General features: G+C 45.7%; 1 protein-coding gene across 4 annotated transcripts in view; it reads right to left on the bottom strand.

Moving 5' to 3' along the window:
• The window catches only part of LOC105485039 (leucine carboxyl methyltransferase 1), a 70,986-nt gene that overhangs the window by 20,026 nt on the left and 31,964 nt on the right, over positions 1–18,996 (bottom strand). For all 4 annotated transcript variants that reach the window (XR_011616355.1, XM_071084277.1, XM_011747223.2 and 1 more), the window contains exon 5: positions 10,133–10,194. Coding sequence is in view for 3 of the 4 variants with exons in the window: in XM_071084277.1 (XP_070940378.1) it covers positions 10,133–10,194 (62 nt within the window). In the remaining variant the exon portion in view is untranslated. The remainder of the gene's footprint in view (positions 1–10,132; positions 10,195–18,996) is intronic.

Genomic DNA, 18,996 nt, shown 5'->3' with positions numbered 1-18,996 from the left:
CATTTTTTTCAATTAAAAGTTAAGGCCAGGCGCAGTGGCTCATGCCTGTAATCCCAGCACCTGGGGAGGCTGAGACGGGCTGATCACCTGAGGTCAGGAGTTCGAGATCAGCCTGGCCATCACGGCGAAATTCTGTCTCTACTAAAAATAAAAAAAAATTACCCAGGTGCGGTGGTGCACACGCCTGTAATTCCAGCTACTCAGGAGGCTGAGGCAGGAGAATCAGTTGAACCTGGGAGGCGGAGGTTGCAATGAGCCAAGATTGTGTCACTGCACTCCAGCCTGGGCAACAGAGTGAGACTCCGTCTCAGAAAAATAAAAATAAAAAAATAAAAGTTAACAAATTTTTTTTAAAGAAAGAAAATTGCTTGATTTTATTATTCACTCAACTTCAGACATTATTCATTCAACTTCCTTGAGGATACAAACCATGGCAGGAGCTGAAACATCAACAGCTACCCATACTACTGCTAATAATTCAGGTTCTCTTGGTTCTGAGAACTTCAGCAAAAAATGCTGAAAAGGCTAACCTACAACATGTAAGTAGTTTCTCATTTATTATCTTGATAACTTCACTTGGCTGATTCAAATACATATGGCTACACACCATAAGCTAAAGAAATACCTCCTAAGAGCCTGTTAGATGTCAGGAAAGCAATAAAGGGCAAGCAGGGAACCCGAAGTCGGCCCTAGGGTGCCAGGAGTCAGGAAAGTAATATAAAGAATATGGCATGTGGCTGGGCATGGTGGCTCACGCCTATAATCCCAACAACTTGGGAGGCCCAAGTAGGAGGACGACTTGAATGAGGAGTTCAAGACCACCCTGGGCAACATAGCAAGACTGTCTATACAAAAAAATTTTTAAAAACTAGCTACATGTGGTGGCATATGCCTGTAGTCCCAGCTGCTCTGGAGGCTAAGGTGTGATGGCTTGAGCCCAGGAGTTCAAGGCTTTCAGTTAGCTATGATCGTGCCACTGCACTCCAGTCTGGGCAACAGAACTAAGACCTTGTCTCTACCAAATAAAAGAATATGAAGGTAGTTGTCTACCCTATTACGAAAATAATTCCAAAATGCCTGCATAACTTCTTGCAAATAACAAATATATTAATAATAAGCACATTCGAAATGAGTTTTTCCGTCCCTGGCCAAAAAAACAACAAATACACCAGAATATTAACACATGAAGTCTAGTACCACGTAGTTCAGGGGAGACCTCTCTTACATTAGGATCTAATGTTAACATGTAAAGCATAAATCACACATCATCATGATTATTCTTGTAAGCTGCACACAAGGTACATCTGAGCTGAAGGGAGTCAGTGACTTGAGGCTCACCCGCCACTCTGCAGTGGCCCAGCCGTATGTGGTGGCACACTGGCATACCACATGGGAAGCACTGGACAAGAGGACCTTAAGATCCTTTTAAATGACAGAATTTGATGACTTGAGTAACACACACCAGCATCACATGATTCAGTTGCTCTTCTTAAGTCAGGGGCTACTCAAGTTGTGGGGAAATAACAGGTCCATTATCTGTCCCTGAAGGATGCCTTACCATTATTTTGCAGGGAACTGAATGTATTTGTGGAGGATAGGCTCAGAGCAAGTTTCAAAGGAGTTTCATAATTCTGGGAAAATAAGGCCATTTGTACAAAATCTAGCACTGGCAAGAGGCCACGAGAACAGAAAAAATCCTTATCTGTCTGGAATGCTTCTGAGAGCTGGTGGGAAAGGTAACTCGCTTGCCAAAATGAGATCCACAATCCCTTCTTTTCCTATATTCTATTTCATAAGATAAAAATGTAAGGCAACTGAAAACATTTTGTGTGATACTTACAGAAGAACTTTCTAAAGAAACAGACCGGCCGGGCACAGTGGCTCATGCCTGTAATCCTAGCGCTTTGGGAGGCCAACGCCGGTGGATCACCTGAGATCAGGAGTTCAAGACCAGCCTGGCCAACATGGCAAAACCCCATCCCTGCTAAAAATACACAAATCAGCTGGGCATGGTGGCAGGCACCTGTTATTCCAGCTACTCAGGAGGCTGAGGCAGGAGAATCGCTTGAACCTGGGAGGTGGAGGTTGCAGTGAGCCTAGATCGCACCGCTTCACTGCAGCCTGGGTGAAAGAGCAAGACTCTGTCTCAAAAAAAAAAAAAAAGACCGACCATACTTACTCAACTCTGAGAAAGTCAATTAACATTGATTTAAAACCTCTATATTGCTACTAGCAGTTCTTTCTGTGATCAATACTACTTTAGAGGATTGATTTCTAAGAGGGTTAAGAGGGAAGAGAAGCCCTGAAAATATAAGATCATAATATGATTTAAAAACTTAAGAACCAATTTATACACAGCCAGAATGAAAAGACGGTTGTGAAAATCCTAACTACTCAGGCTTGGTCATTATTAAATTAAAGCAGTGGTTCTCCAACAGGCCAACTTTGCCACTAGCGAACATCTGGCAATGTCTGGAGACACCTTTTGGTTGTCACAACCAGAGGGTGCCATTGGCATCCAGTGGGCAGAGGCCAGGGATGCTGGTAAACATCCTACAATGTACAGAACAGTCCTACACTACGGAATTATCCAACCCAAGTGTCAAGAGTGCCGAGGTTGTGAAACCCCGCATTAAAGTTACACACAAAAACCCAAAGGCCATTCGTTGATATCCAATTGTTAAAAATCCCTAAATAGTCCCAATTATTCTCTGATAGGGAAACTTAACATGCTGTGGCTTTTATCCAGAACATAGTATCCAAAATAAAAACTCGCTTTGGAGTGAATTTGCAGTTATATGGGCTTTGGTCTCAAACAGCCCTAATGTCAAATTTCATGTGAGTAAGCTGGGCACTGTGGCTCACGCCTGTAATCACAGCACTTTGGGAGGCTAAGGCGGGAAGATTGCTTGAGTCCAGGAGTTCAAGACCAGCCTGGGCAATACGGCGATACCCTACCTCTACAAAAAATACAAAAATTAGCTGGGTGTGGTGACGCACACCTGTAGTCCCAGCTACTTGGGAGGCTGAAGCGGGAGAACTGATTGAGCCTGGGAGGTCGAGGCTGCACTGAGCTGTGATTGCATCACTGTACTTCAACCTGGGCAACAGAATGAGGCCGTCTCTAAAAAAAATTTCACGTGACTCTGGGAAAGTCACATAATCACTTGAGACTACCTTTCTTTTAATCATAAAACGTGAACAATGCCAGTCTTAGAAGACTGTGGTTAGGATTCAAGGAAATGGTAAAGTGATGATACTGTGGTACCATGGGTGGAATGGGAAATTCACCAGGGCAGAGAGGAATATTTTAAATTTTTCAGGGGAACACAGAGATACTACTCAACATCCGTCAGGCATAAGTAAGCGACTAGCTCAAGGCCATCACAGTTTCAACATCAGATTGCTCTGTATCCTTGCAAAGCTAAGTGTTCGGATGTTGCTGTGGTTAAAAAGCAAGTACCAGGCTGGCACACGGTGGCTCATGCCTGCCTGTAATCCCAGCACTTTGGGAGGCCGAGACAGGTGAATTGCTCAAGACCAGCTCGAGACCAGCCTGGCCAACACGATAAAACCCCACCTCTACTAAAAATACAAAACTAGTCAGGCATGGTGGTGCACACCTGTAATCCGAGCTACTTGAGAGGCTGAGGCACGAGAATTGCCTGAACCCAGGAGGCGGAGGTTGCAGTGAGCTGAGTGTGTACCACTGCACTCCAGCCTGGGTGACATGTCAGAGCAAGACTCCTTCTCAAAAAAAAAAGTAAGTATTGTGCCAATGTGAATGTGGAACAGGGGTGGTGTCTAATCTGATTCCAAGGTGAAGCTGTAAAGTACCCTACAGGGCACGCATCCCAGTAAGCAATTCTGGGTGCTTACGAATGAAGTAAAAATGGTATTTTTCTTTCCCTGTATGTGTACTTTTTTTTCAAATGACTAATAAGTTGTTAGGACATAAATACTTCGGCTGTTTAAACCCAGCTAATCAAAAAGAATTGCTGAGTGTGTTTTTTGGCTCAGGAGTACTATGAAAACATTATTGAGACAAATTACTGGGAAGCAAGAAAGGTGGGGACCCCTTGGCCTAGCCCAATGCTTGCTGCACAGCAGAGGTCTTCTGTGAAGACAACCACAAGTGATTAAATCCAGGCAGGTGCTGGAATGAGCCCAGCTGAGAAGTTCCACCTGAATGAACCCAACCCAAAGAATTGTAAGCTAAACAGACGGCTGTTGTTTTAAGCCACATGCTATGCAGCAGTTTGTTACAGTGCACAAACTAATAGATACAGGCTTTAATTATCTGCCTCATTAAGCTCATATACTTTATCGTCCTAATCTTTTTTTTTTTTTTTTTTTTTTTTTGAGACAGGGCTGCACTGTGTCACCCAGGTTGCAGTGCGGTGGCATGATCATGGCTCATTACAGCCTTGACACGCCCCCGCCAGGCTGCCTCAGCTTCCTGTGTAGCTGGGACCACAGGCGTGCACCACCATGCCTGGCTAATTTTTTTTATTTGTACAGATGTGGGGGGGTGGGGGGAGGGAGGAAGGGAAGAAGGGGGGTCTCCCTATGTTGCCCAGGCTGGTCTTGAACTCTTGGGCTCCAGGGATCCTCCTGCCGCTGCCTCCCAGAGTGATGGGATTATAGGTGTGAGCCACCAAGCCAGTCTTAATCACTTTTAAGAGGGGATTAGGTCATGAGGTGAAAAGGCATGAGAAAACTGAAGACTTACACAACGTAACACAGTAGTTAAACACATACACACACAAGTGCTGGTGTATCATATGACTAATAATCTCTTCCACCACCGCCAGGTGCATTTCAAAAGAGATGTGTTGGATCTGTAGTGAATCCCATCAATCCCATTCATGGTATCTTCTATGAGAGACTATCACTGTTGTTAAGCATTGCAAAGTGATCTTTTAGGTTCACAGATTTTCCTAGGAGCCTTTAGTTGGAAAAAAAAAAAGAAGAAGAAGAGGTAAAATGGAGACAGCCTGAGGCGGATTTCCAGACTGTACAGAGGATTAGTTTGTCTGACTACCCATCTGATACTTACGGGGCACTGGGCCAAGTCCTGGGAATAACTGATGAACAAGAAGACATGGTCCCTGCCCTCATGGGCTTATAATCCAGTGGGAAAGAGAGAGAACAAGCGCAAGCGGCTACAGAGAAGTTCAGGGTGTTGTGGGGCATGTGTAACAGGCTTCCGACTCCCTTTAGAATGGAGTCCAAAATTCTCAGCCGGCTTTACGATCTTTCTCAATCATGAAGCACACACCTCCTGCCACGCGAGCCCCAGCCACACTGGCCTTTCCAGCTCTTCCTTCAGTGAGTCCCGGCTGAGATCATCTGTTCCCTACCTAGGGCCTTCTCAGGGCGCAGCTGAAATCCTGTTCGCACTCTGAAATGCTGTCCACTTGCTATTCTTTTCTCTTTCTGCCTACCTAATTTCACCAGAGTTGAAGTGGATTACAAAAACAAACATTTATCCATTCAAGCAGTCACGTGAGTATTCATTCAACACTACGCTAGATACTGCTCTTGGTGCAGGGGTTATAGTGGCGAACAAGACAGAAGCAGTCCCTGTTCTCAGGAAGCTTACATGGTAGAAGAGGGAGAAAGTGAATCATTAGGTAAATGAGTAATCAAGATGATATCACGGAGCACTTAGTACCACAAGGAAACTGAAAGAGAAGAGTGTGAAATTAGGCAGCAGGGAGAGGGTCTGTCTTTAACCTAGTAGTCAGGGAGGGCCCCTCTGAGGAAGTGGCAGCTGAGCTGATGAGAAGGAGCCCATCCAGCAAAGAGAGAGGAAATGAAAAGGACTGAGGGAAAGAACATGGTTGGCACAGTCACAGAACAGCATATCTATGTGGCTAGATCATAGTTACTGTGGTCAAAGGGAAAATCAGGAGCAGGTGCAGGGGCTCACGCCTGTAATCCCTACATTGAGAAGTCGAGGTGGGAGGATCATTTGACCCCAGGAGTTCGAGACCAACCTGAACAACACAGCAAGACCTTCTCCAAAAAATAAAAATAAAAATCAGCTGGGTGTGGCAGCACCAGCTACTTGGGAGACTGAGGCAGGAGGATCACTTGAGCCCAGGAGTTCAAGGCTGCAGTAAGCTGTGATCGATTGCACCACTGTCCTCCAGCCTGAGCAAAAACAGAGTGAGACCTTGTCTCAAAAAGGAAGGAAGAAAGGCAGGAAGGAAGGCAGGCAGGCAGGCACGAAGGAAGGAAGGAAGGAGACAGAGAGAAAGAAAGAGAGAGATAGAGGAAGGGAGGAAGGAAGGAAGGAAGGAAGGAAGGGCAGGAGGGAGGGAGGGAGGGAGGGAATTCAGGAGGCACATAGAGGCCTGATGAACAACATGGGTTCTGCCTGGTAGGGAGTTTTAAGCAAGGGGGTAACAGAACCCAATTTCCCTTTTTCACTCTTTTGAGAGAAAGGGTCTCACTCTGTCACCCAGGATGAAGTGCTGTGGTGCGATCATAGCTCTCTGCAGCCTCCAACTTCTGGGCTAAAGGTAACCTCCCACCTCAGCCTCCCAAGTAGCTAGGACTATAGGCGTGCACCACCATGCCCAGCTAATTTTTTTAATGTTTTTGTGACAGGGTCTCACTAGGTGCCCTCAGCAATGCTCCTGCCTCAGCCTCCTGAAGCACTGGGATTACGGGTGTGAGACACCATACTCGGCCTTCCTTTTTAAAAAAACACCTTCTGACTTTTCATTGTGTGTCCATTTGTACACTTTTGATTTTTTACCCTAAGCAGATTTTAGCTTAAAAAAATACATCATCAATTCTAAGATGCATCCTTTCACATTTTAACATTCCTGAAATCAGGATGCATCTAACAGTTGGTGATGTGTCAGCTTAAGTGTCAGCACTTTTCCTTTCTTACTGATTGATAAATAAATAATGGTGATTCTTACCGTCACAGCCTTGTAGGTTTGATAAAACAAGGCCATTTTTAAACAAATATTTTTGTCAGTTTTAAGATCACCTATCAGTTTGCCCAAATTTTCATTCACATTTTTATTCAAATTCTCCTTTCCCGGCATGATGGCAAAATAAAAAACTATAAAGAACCAGAGTAAAAAATTTACCGACGAGACACAAAGTTAACAGGTAAGTAAAAGAACGAGAAAAAAGTTCAATAAAAAAAAGTTGACAACAGACCTTTATCAAAGAACACATCAATGTGTTATGAAGGGTTCCTATAAACCGAAAAGGAAAGAAACTACAAACTAATGTTAAAAGGAAATGAAAAACTTTACAAGAGGTCCCCACATCCAATAAAACAAAGGAAAGATGCTCCATCTCACTAGCATTCAAAGTTACATACATTTTTTAAAAAATAATAGGGCATCGGTGGGGCATGGTGGCTCATGCCTGTAATCCCAGGACTTTGGGAGGCCGAGGCAGGAAGATCACAAGGTTAGGAGTTTGAGACCAGCCTGACCAAGATGCTGAAACCCCGTCTCTGCTAAAAATACAAAACAAATTAGCCGAGTGTGGTGGCGCTTGCCTGTCATCCCAGCTGCTCGGGAGGCTGAGGCAGGAGAATTGCTTGAACCTGGGAGGCAGAGGTTGCAGTGAGCCGAGATCAAGCCACAGCACTCCAGCCTGGGTGACAGAGGGAGACTCCATCTCAAAAAAATAAATAAAATAAAATAAAATAAATAAAATAAAATAAAGATAAACAATAAAATAAATAAATAAAATACAACAAAAGAAAATAAAAATAAATAAAATAAAATAAAATAAAATAATAGGGCATCATTTTGGCCTACCACATTGGTAGAAATTTTTTCTTTTGGATAGACTCTCATCTCACTCTGTCACTCAGTCTGGAGTGCAGCAACATGATCTCAGCTCACTGCAACCTCCGCCTCCCAGGTTCAAGCCATTCTCCTGCCTCAGCTTACCAAATAGCTGGGATTACAGACACCTGCCACCACACCCAACTAATTTTTGTATTTTTAGTAGAGACGGGGTTTCACCATGTTGGCCACGTTGGTCTCGAACTCCTGACCTCAGGTGATCCACCTGCCTCGGCCTCCCAATGTGTTGGGATTACAGGCATGAGCCACCACGCCCAGCCAGACTGGTAGAAAAAATTTTAAATCACAATACCCAGTGTTCAGGTGCTATGGTTTGAATGTGTCCCTCCAAAATTCATGTGTTAGAAACTTAATCCCTCATGCAACAGTGTTGAAAGGTAGGACCTTTAAGAGGTGATTCAGTCCCAAAGAATGAATTAATACCACTATCTTAGGATTATGAGTAGGTTCTGAGTTTGCACTCCTTCACCTCTCTCTCACACAGTCATGCTCTCTTGCCTTTCTACCTTCCTCCATGGGATGACACGGCAAGAAGGTCCTGGCCAGATGTGGGCCCCTCAACCTCAAACTTCCCAGAACTGTACTAAGTCTCTGCTCTTTTTATAAAGTACCCAGTCCCAGGTATACTGTTATAGAAGCACAAAATAAGCTAAACCAGAAAACTGGTACTGAGAAGCTGAGAAGAGGGGCTGTGGCTGCAAGTACCTGAAAACGTGGAAGCAGATTTGGAACTGGGTAATGGGTAGGGGTTGGAAGAATCTGGCGAAGCGGGCTAGAAAAAGCCGAGACTCCTTGCCACCCCCGCCTCAGAGAACACTTTCCCTCCTCTCATGTCCCTACTTGTTGTAATAAAAGGACGTGGCTCATCTAGTCACCTGATGCCCACAGTATTACCTGTGCTGACCATTGGTGAAGGCTGTCCTCTCTGCACGTTCTCTGATCTGAATTACTAATAAACCCCTTTAACTTCTCTCAGACAAAAGTGAAAATAACGGAAAATTGTGGTAGAGATTTACCCATAATTTGAAAGGCTCAGAAATGGGAAAACCATTGTAAAGACACAATCATAATTAAAAGTTGAGGGAAAAAACGGGGAAAATTGACTGCCAGGGCCAAGCAGGTAACAGAATTGAGTGAAGCAGGTCAAGTGTAAGATACCAGAGAGTGGTGGGGACAGAACTGGAAGACGGCAACTCCTCTAACTGAGGCAGACACTATTTAATTGTTCCCTTGTGGAAATCATGGCCTAATGTTACCGCGTCTTCTGATTTTCCAAGGAAAGTTAGAAATCGAGATTTTTCATGAGAAGTTTATTTTTGAAATGTTGGCAACTAACTCAAGGTCTTTACAGAAAGACTGAAGATTAGAGACCTAAGGACATCTAAGAAGAGTCATACAGAAAGTCGTTGAAAATTCCTTCGTGGTAACCCCAACACAAATGTAAATGTATCAGCAAAAGTCTACTGTAGACTAAAAATAAAATTCTAAGCCCCCCAGCCACCTGAACCAAGAGGATCCCAGAGCGACCTTGAAAACTGAGTTCTTGGCCACGTGGGGATGGAAGGTAAGATGCCTCCTTTAAACCCCTTGCTTACTAACTGCCTGGAGGCGTTCTTCCCTAAGGGCTAAACAGCAACCAGCCCTTTCAGAAGACTCTACTGCTGCTATCATCCAACCCAGCTGCCTGACTGCTACCCTTCTCTTTGGCCACTTCAAAACAGTCAACCAGCATTCCTTCCTGATTAGAGACCACAGAACAGGGAGTGGTTCTGGCCAGTCTCCGAAAGATGCGGGTTTTTGTGTCCTCTGCCTCACCTTTTGATGTCAGAGGGCCAAAACCTCCACCCTTGGATCATGCTAACACTGCCATTTTTTTTGTACATGGGACCTATGATGGGGTGTGAAGCTCAACCGCACATGCACACAGTTGTCCCTTCATAAATATTCATGACTCCTCCTATAGCTCATTAAATATGTATGTTCGCCCACCCGGCTGAGCATAAATTCCTCCTCCTTTTGCCCCTCCTTCAAAGTATCTGTTGTTGGCTTCTGGCAGGAAGCTGTGCTTCCTAGCCTGTTAGAATGGCCTCCCTGCAGGCTGCAACCCTCTCTGAGAAAGCAAGCTCTCCTTTCCAAATTTACGAACCTCGTCATTCTTCAGTTGACAATACACTGTATAACACCACACACACACCCCCCCCAACACACAAACCCCACCTTCAAAAAAGGGATGGGAAGCAAAAATACTGATACAGTCAATTTTGCATTAGCTTGATACTTGCCCATCTGAAGTGTGTCCTCTGAATGCAGTTCTAGAATGGGGCTGGATAGGGGAGGCTTGCATCTATGGGAAGATGGGAAAGAGGAGAAAGATGAGTCTATTTGCTCTTCAATTTACTCATGAGCTCATTTGCTGCACAAATGCAGACACTCACTAGCAAAATGGCAAACATATATTTGCTATTGTTCAAAGCAGGGGCCCCTCTAACAAGGGCTTCAGTTTAATCACTTTTGACCCTACACACATACAGTAAAACTTCAGTGGACACAGGTCTCAGGTGACATTGGCTAAGCATTACACTTGGCATCCGATGTCCAAATCACAAACTGATCATGAAGTATTTAGACTTAGAAATAGCTAAAGATAGCCTAACAAGAATTTTTCAAACGTTCCAATGTTTTTTTGGGCCATGTCTAGTTTGCTGCCTATTCTCAATCAAATTTTAAAAGTTACCTGTTATTTGTCACAAGTAGCCAGAAGAATGGACTCTTACACAAACTTAAAGTTCAGTAACATTTATGTGGTAACTCCCCCAATCCAGAATAGGCAAAAAATCATAAATGAGATATGCATCAATATCCCAACAACCATAACCAAACACCAACACACTTTCTATCCCAGGAAACCACCTCTGCACTTAACCAAGAGCCAGTTACTCTTATTCCACTCAGAGTTCTAACCAGCCAGTACTTTCGAGTTCCCAGAGCATCAGAATTGCCATGTATCACTTAAAAAGCATATTTAATGTAAAATTAAATATATTAAATATAAAAGAAAAGAAAAGGTAAACTCAGGAGGCACATAAGGCCTGATCCATTATTTTCATGGATCCAGAAAAAAATAAAGCTTGAAAGTTATTTCCAATTTGTAAGGATCAGACTTTTCTAAAGGATGGCTGAAACACTTTAACGTTTACTCACATTTTTTTCAATATAAGAATTAGGGTTTTATTTAAATGACTAAGTTAAAAGGGGGGATGGGGAGGGACTGTAGTTAAAACTATTAAGATGCGGGCCAGGCACAGTGGCTCACACCTGTAATCCCAGCACTTTGGGAGGCCGAGGCGGGCAGATCACCTGAGGTCAGGAGTTCGAGATCAGCCCAACCAAAATGGAGAAATCCCATCTCTACTAAAAATACAAAATTAGCCAGGCGTGGTGGCACATGTCTGTAATCCCAGCTACTAGGGAGGCTGAGGCAGGAGAATCGCATGAACCCAGGAGGTGGAGGTTGCAGTGAGCCGAGATTGCACTCCAGCCTGGGCAACAAGAGCAAAACTCTGTCTCGAAAAAAAAAAAAACCAACAATTAAGATTCCTTGATCTTGAGCTTGAAGTCACAGTTTGAATCTCAGCTCCACCCTTTCCTAGATAGAAGACTTTGGGCAAATTAACTTCTTTAAGCCTCAGTTTCCTTATCTGCAAAAAGGGGATAACAGCAGCACTTAATTCATGAGTGTCTTGTGAGGACTGAATGAAACAATCCAAGTGAAGCACTTAACGTGGTACTAGGCTGTGAAAGCTCTCAGCACACATTAGTAAACCTGTCATCTGCAACTCCGTAAACTCCCTGATACTGGACTCGGAATGGCGCCCATAACATCTCATATGTAATAACTAACTTCAGTCTTCCATTAATTCAGTCACATACACAAAAAAACTACTTACTGTACATCTATTCTGGGACAGGTAACTTACTTTTTTTTTTTGAGACAGAGTCTTGCTCTGTCACCCAGGCTAGACTGCAGTGGTGTGATCATGACTCACTGCAGCCTCGACCTCCTGGGCTCAAGTGATCCTTCTATTTCAGCCTCCCAAGTAACTGAGACTACAGATGCACCTACCATGCCTGGCCAATTTTTGTATATTTAGTAGAGACGAGGTGTCGCCACGTTGCCCGGGCTGGTCTCGAACTCCCGGGCTCAAGCAATCCACCAGCCTTAGCCTTCCAAAGTGCTGGGATTACAGGTGTGAGCCACTGTGCCCAGCCAAGGCCAGGTAACTTTCTACATGCCCTTGGAATAAAATAGTAAACAAAAGACACACAAATTCAGATTATGAAAATATGGGGTCACTTTTTAAATGTTCCGGGAAACTACATTAATGGATGGAGAGTCATAATGAAAAAGAACAGGAATGGGATACGGCTCCTTCTTCATGTTTAACCAGATCTATTTAAAGAATCCCAGGAACTGGCCTTAGGAAATCTAAATGTCAAACCAAGGCGGCAGAGTGTCTCATTCCAGGAAGGAACACTGAACAACTGATTTACAGCAGGGGTGTCCAATCTTTTGGCTTCCCTGGGCCACAATGGAAGAACTGTCTTGGGCCACAAATACACGAACACTAACAATAGCTGACGAGCTTTAAAAAAAATAAGTCACAAAAGAATCTCATAATGTTTTAAGAAATGTTACGTAATTGTGTTGGGCTGCATTCAAAGCAGTCCTGGGCCGCATGTCACATGCCCGTATGTCACCCACCGGCAGGCCTGGGGTTGAACAAGCTGGATTACAGCCTTGTTGCCTCTGTCCAGCCTACCAGGTGGTCCATTAACCAAGATAACCATCAGCCACTAGATACACTGACCCGCATCCCCTACCCCTCACATGCTTTGCCCAGCCCAGCCTACATGCCCTCTCCTGATGTCAGTTACCAGGCTTCGCTAATAAAATGTCTCTCCCAGCTCTTTCAGGGAGCCAGTCGCTGAGCCCTCGAGCCTCTGCTGTCCCCCTGTGCGCTCAAGCACAAGCCCCCAACTAAAAGCCTTGTCTGGGAAATCTGCTTGGTGCCATAACAGATTATCCGGTGAGCCAGGCAGGAGCACAAGGAACAACTACCCGCCCCGCAGGGGAGGCTTATGAGCCAGTGGGCCGGAGTGAGGCCCCATTGATTCAGCACTGCCACCGCGACTGGTGAGTTTTCCTCCGGTCTCCGAGAGACTCCTCGCCACCCCCGCCCCAGACAACGCTTTCTCTTCCCTCGCGTCCCCTATTTGTTGTCTTTTTCCTTCTTCCTTTCTGCTTTCTTTCCTTCACTTTTAACTTCATTGGCTCAACCTGAATAGACACCCGTGCAGGATGGACTGACGTGGCTGGCAGGAACTATCAGGCACCCTGGCTTCGGCCTCTGTCAACTTCAAGTCTTTCAGTGCTTTCCCTCCCTCTGCCACACCTGGGGGGAACGGAAGCCTGTGAGCTCTTCTCTGTCTGTTCAGTGTTCGAGCCTAAGGACTCTGGGTGCTGCCTTTGTGTGGGGAGAATTGACGGCACATGGGGCTGGAGTTTGCCTAGCTCATGCCCTGATCTGTTTTTCTTTTTGTGTGTTTCATTCAACATCTTATTGACTGTCATTCGGTTACTACCAAATGCAGGACACTGGTCAGCAGAACCCGGACCTCGTGTAAGGCTGAAGAATAAAAAGAACCCATCCAAGCTAGCACTCCGTTTTGGGGAGAAGTTCTCTTCACTGGCCACACCTGCCCTCTCGTGTGACCTGTATTGTTGTGCTGTGCGGGGCTGGGAGCCAACTCTCTTGTCGCCTGACACCTGTGCTTGCACCCTGCCCCTGGCCCTTTACTAACACAAGCAGACACAGGGGCTACAGTCATGGGCAATGCCCCAGGCATCTTCCAAGACTCACGTCTGGGATGTATCATTTCTAAATGGAAGGAATCCAAATCCGATGGCTTAAAGAAAAAGAAACTCCAGCCTGGGAAACACAGGAAAACTCCACCTCTACAAAAAACAGGAAAAAGGAGCCAGGTGTGGGGGTGCCTGCCTGTGGTCCCAGCTACTCGGAAAGCTAAGGCAAGGATCGCTTAAGCCCAGGAGGTTGAGGCTGCAGTGAGTTGTGGTCGCACCACAGCATTCCAGCCTGGGCAATGGAGTGAGACTCTGTCTCAAAAAAATAAATTTAATTAAAAAAAAAAAAAAAGAAACTGATTTTCCTCTGTAATACAACCTGCCCTAGTACACATTAGATCAAGAAAAATGGCCATGGGTGGAAGTGGATCTCCTAGTTTTAACACTATCTTACAGCCGGATCTATTCTGTGAATGGACAGAGAAATGGGGAGAGATAACTAGATATAAGCTTTTATGAAGTTATGCTAGGACCCAAAGCTACTGGATTCTTGTCAGGTGTGTGTGGCCCCTATTTCCAGGTTCCTCCTGAAGGAACTTGAGGAAGTGGACCTCCACAGCCTCAGGCTCCCGGAATTCCCTCCCTATCCTAAGCAGGCCTCCTGGGGAGGGGACCCTTGTGCTGTCCGCAATAGCGCTCTAATCGGACTCCAAACAGGCACCCTCTTTTGCTTCCCCACTGGCCCAGGGCTGTTTTCCCTTCAGAGAAATGGATGGAAACAGGGGAGGGACAAGGGTGCACATTCCTTTTTTGGTGGTGGATCTAGGATTATGTAAAGAACACTTTGGTAGACCTTCAGAGGATCCTGGTAAGTTTAGAGATGAATTTGTTAGACTAAATTTCACCTTTTCATTGATGTGACGGGATGTTATGGTCACTTTGCAGTGTTGATGAAAAGCAACACATATTTGAAAAGGCTAAGGAATATGCCAATATCTAGGTAGTCACTAAACACCAATATGCAGTCATCCGTGTAGGGCGAGATGCGGTCCCAGGCACAGTCTCCGTGCGAGTGAGACTATGGAGAAAACCTAGATAAAGCTAGAATAAGCCACTCTGTCCCCTGCCTGACTGAAGGAAGAAGGAAATGTATAGTCAAACCTGTACACTATGACAGGGTCAAGAAAAGTACCCAGAGAAAGGAGGCGATCCCAGTAGTCTTTCTCAATAGAATCCCTGAAGCGCTTGAGAAATGCACCCATGCAGACCTGGAGGCAGCAGAGCGGAGGCATCACGTGCTGTGCATTTTATCCTTCAGCCAGCTCCGGACATTAGAAGGAAATTACAGAAAATTTGGAGGCCAGACCCCAGACCCTGATGTTGACCTTGGCAGAGGAGGCTTTTAAGGTCTTCAATAACAGGCAGGACAGAGATGGCAGATGAGAAGAGGAGACTGACCAAAACAGCACAGCTTCTGGCTGCCCTAATTCATCCATCACCTGAGGGTGACCCTAGGAGGCCCAGGAGACCAACCAATCGAAGACAGCCAACCCTGGATGGAGCCAATGTACATACTGCAGGACAGAGGGTCACTGGGAGAGAGGCTGCCCTGACCTCCATAAAACAGGACAGCCGGCAGGCAACCCTGGCCAGTCCCCACTCCTCACCAAGCTTTCAGATGAGATTGATAGACACCGCCTGACAGCACCCTGGCTCCGACTGCAGCACACTCCATCATCATCACACCACGGAGCCTCAGGTCACCTTTGATGTGGCAGGTAGGAAAACTGAGTTCCTTGTGGACAGCAGAGTCGCCTGCTCTGTCCTGACCCAGCCTATTTGCCCCCTCTCCAATTGCAATTGCAGGGTAATGGGAATAGACAGGTGTCCTAAGGTAAGAAAATTTACTTTCCCTCTTGCTTGTGAGGCCATGTCTAGGCTTATTTCTCCTCATTTCTGTATGCTCCCCAGAATGTCCTACTCCATTGCTGGGTAGAGACTTATTAAGCAAAATGGGAGCCACCACCTCCCTGGAAGAGGACAGACTGCAGGTAGAGGCAGAGCCAGGACAGGGAGTCCACCTGCTAGCACTCTTAAATGGAAAGGAACTTGAGACCCAAAACATACCCAAAGAAAGCAAGGATCCCGTCACCCCTTCCCTATGGGACACTTCAGTCCTAGGACAGGCTAATAAAGCTTCCCCAGCAAAGACAGATCTGAAGCCTGGGATGGGCTACCCATGGAAGAAATCGTACCTCCTAAAACCTGTGACACTGAACGGGGTTCAGCCATTACTCCACAAATTCCTACAGCAAGGGCTAAACCGTGCCAGTCCCCAGGCAACACCTCGGTCCTCCCTGTTAAAAAGCCTAATGGAGAATATCAGTTTGTGTAGGACTTGAAGCGGGGTAATGAGGCAGTCATTCCCATCCACCCAACATTAGTCCCAAGCTTGTCTGTGCTCAGATACCTGGAGATGCTCAGTTTTTCACTCTACTACACTTCAAGGATGCTTTCTTTTGTGTAGCCCTCTCCACCCAGAATCCCTGTATCTTTTTGCATTGAATGGAGAAATCCCTGATACCCAGAAAGCCACATAGTACACATGGACTGTGCTTCCCCAGGGCTTCCGGGAAGGCCCTCACCTTTCTGGGAATGCAGGGTGCTAAGCCTACAGAATGGGACTTTATTACAATATGTGGATGACTTGTTCATTGTCAGACAGACATGGCAGGATTCAGATTTTAACATCATTAAAACCTTGAATTTCCTGGCTGAGCGGTGATACAAGGTCAGCCTCATCCAAGGCCCAGATTTATTTACAGAAGTTCTAATATCTGGGGTTCATTCTGACTCCAGGAGCCCAAACACTAGTTGTGGACTGGAAAAAGCAATCACTTCATTGCTGGTCCCACAAACAAAAAGGCAGCCCCAGGGTTTCTTGAGAATCGTGGGCTTCTATTGTATTTGGATTCTAAATTATGGCCTGACAGCTAAAGGCCCACGTGAGACTCTAAAAGGGGAAGAAAGAGAGCCCTTGGACTGGGAGAAGAAATGTCAACAATCTTTTGAATCCCTAAAACCTGAGCTGGGTCAAGCCCTCGCCCTTGGACACCCCAACTGAGAAAAACCACTTACCTTATATGTTTGTGAGACACTAGGAACAGCTTTGGGAGTCTTAACTAAAAGGTTAGGACCTGTTCAGAAGTCAGTGGCTCATTTTTCAAAACAGATAAATCCAGTTGCACAGAACTGGACTGGCTGCTGGAGGGCAGTGGCAGCCACTGCCCTGCTGTTTAGTGAAGCATCTAGGCTGACACGGGGACAATATACAGAAGCTATGACTCCCCACCAGGTTCAGACTGGGTTAGAAGTCAAGGGACACCAAGCTCTCTTATTAGACACCCTGGATATTACTTTGAGGGTATGTCAGACTTTGAACATGGCAACCTCACTCCCAACCACAGATGATGAGGACTCACAGCATCAATGCACAGGGCCCAAAGAACACACTCCAGCAGGCCTGGCTTGTGAGATAAGCCTCTTGAGAATGCAAAGACTGAATGATAGCATTCAGTCTTTGATAGGATAATGAACTGGCACCCCAACCATCAGGGAAAGTTAAGATGAACCATACACTTGAGACGACTCCAGCCAAACTCTGTTAGGAGCCACGCGAGCCCTGGGTTAAGATGCTCCCAGTCTTCTTAGGGTCCGCAGGGCCCCTGTGTGCAGACTAAGACTTAGTTCTTCTGAGATGATCTACCAGAGGCTTTTCCCCACCACTGACCTCCTGTTACGTGAAGAATTACATAAAAAATTACAGTATCAATTTAGGACAGATTCAAAAAGCGATTTCAGAGTACAGAAACAAAATCCTACCAGTCCCCACTAAGGATGGGAAAACCCCTTTACAAGCTAATCCAGGGAACCAAGTCCTTCTAAAGACTGGAAGGGCAGGCTCCCCGGAGAACCACCCCTTGCCTAAATGGCAGGGCCCTTACTGGGTGACCCTGACCACTCCAACCGCAGCCAAGTCACAAGGAATCACCAGCTGGGTACACCTCTCCCAATCAGAAATGCTTTCTCCTAAATGTTTCCAGACTCGCCCAGAAGGCCCATCTTCCTCCTGAAAACCTGTGGAAGACCTCAAATTCAGGAGAGCCAATTCATCATCGGAGAAGTAATGTGGTTAGAGATCTTGAGTCCAATACTTTTCCTCATATTACTAATTGTTTCACTATTATTCTGTTGCTTTGCTCAGCCTCCTCCCTCAGGTAAAGACTTCGTTTGTCCCTGCTGGGTATGAAGATGCTACTCCTTACTTTGTTCCTACTCCTCCCCATCGGGGCACAGGGTAGGCTGGATCCATTAAAATGGGAAATGATCTCTCTTGACAACCTTTCCAGCATTATAGCTTCAGGTCATAATTTGTCCAACTGCTGGGTGCGCTACCATCATCCCCAGGCTCAGAGGGGCTGCCTCTTCCATTCCCTAAAAGCTCAACTACCAACTTCACAAAGGAGGTATGGAAACCTAAAATAACCTCTGTACCTCTTATTGTGGACCTAAGTATCTCCCTTTCCTTTGAATGTATAAACCTCATTGGGCTGCTAAATGCTTTGGTCACCAAAAAGGGTGGAAAAAAGAGAAGCTGGACCGCCTACTTTGGAATCCCACCGGGTTTTCTCTTAGCAGTAAAGAAAAACCCTAATCAAACTTGGGTTCAGGAAGGCTATCTTTTCCCCCACGCCAAAACAGTCACACCTCTCTCCAAAGCTTAGCTGCTCACCTGAACTCCTCTCGCCTTGTGTAAGTTTGTGCACCCATGGGGTATTCTGTTCCTTTGTGGACACCCAGACTGCCATCTGACCAACAGCTACCCCTCAGCCAATTTTACCTCTCTGTTACTTGCACTAGCGTGCCCTTGTGTGCATAATGTACAACACAATGAGGAATGCACGTTAGGTACTTTAAGTCCCAGTGGAGTAACAGTTCATAATATCACACATGTGAAACCTAAAAGGGCAATAGGGCTAATTTTGGCGGGAGTTGGAATAGCCCCTTGGGGTGGCTCTGCCCCTTAGCAGCCCCTTGGGATGGCTTTGCACACTGTGAGGCGGCTTTGAGAAACTTTCAAACCCTTGAAACACTGGCAACTAGTAGAGGCAGAGCCATAAAAGGACGTCAAGCCTCCCTGCACTCCCTAGCCAATGCTGCCTTAGACAACAGATTTGCCCTGAATTATCTTCTTGCTGAACAAGGGCGGGTATGCGCAGTAAT

The sequence above is a fragment of the Macaca nemestrina genome, chromosome 18 (assembly GCF_043159975.1).
Source record: "Macaca nemestrina isolate mMacNem1 chromosome 18, mMacNem.hap1, whole genome shotgun sequence".
Lineage (NCBI taxonomy): Eukaryota > Metazoa > Chordata > Mammalia > Primates > Cercopithecidae > Macaca > Macaca nemestrina.
This window is presented reverse-complemented; position numbering and strand designations above follow the sequence as displayed.